Source organism: Galendromus occidentalis, unplaced genomic scaffold (genome assembly GCF_000255335.2).
Source record: "Galendromus occidentalis unplaced genomic scaffold, Mocc_1.1 scf7180000077398, whole genome shotgun sequence".
NCBI lineage: Eukaryota > Metazoa > Arthropoda > Arachnida > Mesostigmata > Phytoseiidae > Galendromus > Galendromus occidentalis.
This window is the reverse complement of record NW_003805386.1, coordinates 1-5420: the sequence shown is the minus strand read 5'-3', so window position 1 is coordinate 5420 and position 5420 is coordinate 1. Positions and strand designations below refer to the sequence as shown.

General features: G+C 49.6%; 1 protein-coding gene across 1 annotated transcript; it reads right to left on the bottom strand.

Moving 5' to 3' along the window:
* Window positions 1-3651: 3651 nt before the first annotated feature.
* Window positions 3652-4560, bottom strand: LOC108864150 (uncharacterized protein K02A2.6-like). Its single transcript, XM_018639189.1, has one exon. The coding sequence runs from the start codon at window positions 4558-4560 to the stop codon at window positions 3652-3654; it is 909 nt and encodes a 302-aa protein (XP_018494705.1).
* Window positions 4561-5420: the final 860 nt, after the last annotated feature.

Sequence of the window (5420 nt, the reverse complement as noted above, 5' to 3'; positions counted from 1 at the left end):
CAATTTGGTTCTGCGCGGTGACCCCCCGCGTTCCCGATTATCGTTTCCCCGAACATCAATCCCCCGATTCTCAGTCCCCCGATTGTCGTTTCCCCGAATATTCGCCCGCTGATTTGACAAACTTCGAGAGTAAGAAGCTCCTGAGAGTGGGCATATCATGCAAAGTCGAACGAACGTCTCGAGCTGGTAGTCTCCATCGCGGAAAATCTTCTGTATAGCCTCATAGCGCATCTTGATCTCCAGAGCTACGCACCTCGATGCTCCGTCCCAGAATTTCATGGGAAACTCTGAAGAGATAATCGTATCTCTGATACCTCGGCTAGAATGATCACACGTAATACTAGAGTACGTCTTGGGCTCCCCCATAGCTGGCTGAGGTTTATTGTCCTTATACATATGTATATGGCGAGTCATAGGGAAGATTTGACCACAGAAGACCATTAGAGTTTAGGTCAGTCTGAAAACACTGTGAACGGGTTTAGTGGTGACCGGTCGGTGACCGTTCCAGATCAGGGACTTCAGTATCTAGAGCGAAAGGTGAAATGGACAATATTCATCAAACTCTACTTATCATAACCTGAGGCGGATCTAGATGACGATGCTCTCAGGGTAGTCCCTTTCCACAAATCGGATCGAAAAAGTGAAAGATGGAGGATCGGGCCGACGTTCGTCGATTCCACGACCGTATTTTGACGACGACGATAAGTATATTCTCGAGATCGCTATGGTCCGCCTTCTCGTCGCGGCAGACAAATTGGAATTATGGGAGTGTTATGATGTCACAATGAGCCTCCGCTAGTCGGATCCTTGAGCGCACAGTCTCCAAAAGACGCCGCCAAATCAGCGGGCGAATAATCGGAGAAACGATACTCGGGGGACTCAAAATCGGGGGATCGATACTCGGGGAAACGATAGAACCGTTCTGCGCATGGGCTTGGGCAACACGAGATGAAGTTTGTCGCCGGACCTGAAGAAATTTCGTTTGTAGATGGTTCCCGACATGATTTGGAACTTGCTGGAGCGCTTCGCAAGGTCCCTTTGCCGGTCTAATGATCCGTCTTCCTGTTGTGCTAGAGCTAGCGATTCTAGGGAGATCGAGTTGATGTTCATCGCGGCTGTGTCTCCGGTCCGTTGCAACGCGTTGCGCAGATGGTCCCGGCATATTCGTTGCGTTTGAGGACGATGGGCTCGTGTTTGAGCAATACACTTCCTCTGCTATTGTCGTATATGTGATCAATGGTACCGCATTGTTGTTTGTGTTTTCGATACCTTGCGAGGCGAGGCTTCTTGTTCATGCCGTCTCTCCATTCTTGATGGACCAAATCATGGTAAGGCACATGAAACAGGTTGAAGCCGGAAGTCATCTTCGTATTTGATTCCTTGATTTTTCTTTTATTCAATTGCGCCAAAGCGTCGTGAGCGGCTTTCAAGCTTACCTCGGTACTACAGCTCACAGTCTGCAGACATTTGGGCTCACATTTGTCGATGTTGAGGATTTAGAGTCCTTCCTTGCATTCGGCTATCGCTCTTCCTCGGCCGGTGGAGATGAGGGTCCTCTCAGTGTTCTTTGTGACTTTGTAGCCACTTTCCGTCAACTTGCCGACAGAAATAAGGTTCGTATTCATTTCCGGAACGTATAGGGCGTCACAGAGTTCGATAATCACACATTTGTTTCCTCGATGAACAGACAGCAAGGCGTCACCATACCCCTGTGCCGTAAGGGTATCGTTATTACAAAGTCTGACTTCTCGAGATGTCATCGTGGAGTTCAGTTTGGTGAAGAAACTCTGATCGTTGAGCACGTGATGAGAGCTGCCGGAGTCGACAACAAATTGCATCTGTGTAGTGTTAGCACTTCCCTTGTCTCTGCTCGAGTCTTCCTTCGTGAGGAAGACCTTCGGCCACGTGCGCCTCCGGTTTACCTTTGGCTTTTCGCGGAGGATTCCTCTTCTTACAGAACCTTGAGGAATGTCCCACTCCGTTACATGTCAAACAGCGTAACTCCGTGGTGCGGGAGTGAGACCGCATTTTTCGCGTGTTTGTATTCTGTCGCTGGTATTGTTGCCTCATAGGTCGACGTCTTCTTCTGGTGAGGTTGGTTCTTGCCATGGGAACAGTTACATCGTTGATGTCGCCGCTCTCGATTTTCTGACGAGCGGCCTCACTTCTGATGAGGCTGAGTGGAGTTTCCAGGGTCTTGTCGTCGGAGGATCTTGTGGTCCATGCTTGCTTGAAGGAGGACCAGGAGCTTGGAAGGGCACTCACCATCTGCGAGATTTGAGGGTCCAATACCAAGCCGACCTCAACGAGTCCGTAGGTTGATTTCTGGTACCTCATGATGTTCTCAGTGACACTTTGAGCCTCATTGTACTCGTAGTTGAGCCATACATCAAGAGCCTGTTCCTAGAAGATTCCATCGCTGCGGTTGAAATGTTTCTTGATACTTTCCCGCATAATTACAGCACTCACGGTTGCGGATTCTCCGTAGAACAGTTCGAGGATGATATTCGGATGAACGATGTTGAAGAAGACGGTCCTGGCTTTGCGATTTCCGGTATCATACTTTGCAAGTATAGCTGGATCCCTGTCCGGCTAGTTTTCTTCGTTCACCACCTGCCACGCGTACCGTATTCTCTCTAATAGTCGGGTACTCTCCATTATAAGGGCAGGGTCGGGGAACTTGAAAAATACACGGGCACTCTCCATTATAAGGGCACTCTCTATTATGAGGGCAGGTTCGGGGAACTTGGAAAATGGAGGAGTATCCTCGGTCGGTGATGATGCAGCGACGTTCCACGTCTTGTGGTTAAGTTCTCGCGTGTTGACACCTTCGAATGGTCAGCTGTGTGAGTACGCAGCGGGATCGATCTCGCGTGAAAGGTTGAAGATACCTTCCACTCAAAGTGTGATGCTATGACACCGGCTTGTTATAAACGACTGCTAATGCTTGTGATTTATTCCTTTGTCTTACAAGAGGCCGAGTGCGGCTGGTATGGTTACATCCTCCTCCCACCGAATTGTCAAACTCCAACTCCCCCCTAGGGTACTCTATGACTAAAGGGTATCCTGTACAATGAACTATCGGGGCGATGTCGGATTGATCCATCCGTGATGATTCTGGATTAACCGCGGGAGTCCGCCGTCCGGTTATGTGACAATTAGATTGTGGACTCTTGCTCTTCCTCTTGTTTCGTTAAATTATTGTATCGACTTTGATGATCGTTTCCATTCTCTATCTTCTCTTATAATTATATGATGAGTCTTGCCGGGGTGATGATCGCTCGTCCGCTCCTTGTGTGCGTCACTGGAGTTCCGATTTGCATTGGCGTAGGGGTCGTCCCTTGCTGCCGATTGCTCGAGTCTCTACCTGGGTTTCGGACTGTGATTCTCTTTCCGGCTCCTCCGCTGGACCCGGGTGTTGTCGGTGCTGTTTCTCGAAGGGTCCGTCGGAGCTTGCGAGCTGGAGCTTGTGTTAGCCGGAGGGTTGGTGTTGCTGCTCTTTTCCGGCTTTCTCTCTCGACGGGCGCATTTCTTCGCTCTCGCGTCCGAGTTGAAGTTTCTGGCGGTTTCTCCGTGCTGGGTGTTCTGTGAATAGCAGTTGCTACGTTAGTTGCTGTGTTCGGTGAGCTTGCTGGAGCGGCGGTACTATTGCTAAAGTCTCCTGTTGCGGATAAGAGAGCCCCCCTCTGGTGTCTTGATGAGATATGTGCGTGGTCTCAACTGTTGGAGACACGTTCCGAGTTTCCATTCGTGTGTATAGTCCGTGGGTTGTATGCGGACTTTTTGGCCGACTGCTATGGGTTGTAGATCTTTCGCCGATTTGTCGTGAGTCCTCTTCTGTTTGTCCCGTCTTGCGGTGATCTGTTTCTGTATTAGATCGGAGTTCGTCGGTCGCAGGTTCTCCTCTCTCATCGGCATCAAGGTCGCTAGAGTCCGGCTGAAGAACTTCTGCGCCGGTGATTGGCCATCAACTTGTGGTGTGGATCGCCACTCAAGCAGGGCTTCTTGGAGATTTTCTCGATTGAGCTGAGTTTTCTTTATAATGCGTTTCGCTGCTTTGACAGCGCTCTCGCTTTTCCCGTTGGACTGGTGGTAATGTGGCGAGCTGGTTATGTGTTTGATGCGCCAAGATTTCAGGAATTCTTGAAATTCGTTTGCTAGATAACGAGGATCCGAGTCCGTATGGATTTCAGATGGTCTGCCGTAGCGGGATAGGTGTGCTGCCGTTTTCTCTATGATGCTCTTTGTTGTTGTGTCGCGGCCGAGACGGTCTATTTCGAAGAAGTCAGAGAAACTGTCAATGGTTACCAGATACTGACAGTCTCTCCATGAGAAGAGGTCTTGATGTATGACTTGCCACGGTCTTGTCGGGATGGGTTTCCCAACGAGGGGCTCCGCTCTTTGTTTGTTCCTGTAGACCTGACAAGCTTCGCATATCATCGCCATGTTTTTGATGTCGTTTCGGATTCCCGGCCAGAATATCGTGTCCTTCACTCGCCTGCACATTGAATCGTAGCCGAGGTGTGACTTGTGTGTTCTCTGCAGGAGTTCAGGTCTCATCGTTTCGGAATTACGACTGCACTGCCTTTGTAGATGATGCCGTCTTCAACGACGAGTTCGTCGCTGATGGTTTGAAAAGCGCTCGTTCTCTCGTTTTTCTGGCGCCAGCCTCCTCTGATGAGCTCGATCACTTCCTGGAGGAGTTCGTCGTCTTCCATGTGTCTTTTGATTTCGTCGTACAAGATGTCTGAGATCCGAGCGGGATCTCGGTGTTGGACCTGTCTGATCCGCTCGGCTCTTTCGCTTGATTCTGCGTCGATGTTCGGAAAACGGCTCAGGGTGTCTGCTATGAGGTTGGTTTTCCCTTTGATATATTCGACTTTGAGGGGATATTGTTGCAATGCTAGCCTCATTCTTTGGAGGCGTTTTGGACATGCGTCCAGAGGTTTTTTGAAGATCGTCTCCAAGGGTTGGTGATCTGTCTGGACTGTCACGTCTTTGGCTCCGTAGAGATATTTGTCGAATTTCAAGCAAGTGATCAGTATAGCGAGGCATTCTTTCTCGATCGTTGCGTACGCTCTCTCGGCATTGGTCAGGGTATGTGAGGTGTATGCTACGGGTTTCCTGTCCTGGAGCAGCACTCCTCCGAGTCCGAAATCGCTCGCGTCTGTCTGGATGATGATTGGTTGTTCTTGGTTGAAATACGCTAGGATGGGTGTTTTCGAGAGTCTGTCTTTTATCTCTTCGAAAGCTTTCTGTTGTTCGGATTGCCATGCGAAGTCGTATTTCTCTGTTTGGGTGAGCTTTCTTAGTGGTTCCGTGATTTGAGATAGATTCGGCAGGAACTGTAGCAGGTAGTTCGCGCAACCAAGGAATGTTTGCACGCCTTTAACGTCGGTCGGTGGTTTCATCTCTCGGAT

Excerpts from the sequence above, each read along its gene's own strand:
- LOC108864150 (XM_018639189.1), bottom strand. The coding sequence starts at position 4,560 with ATGAGACCTGAACTCCTGCAGAGAACACACAAGTCACACCTCGGCTAC.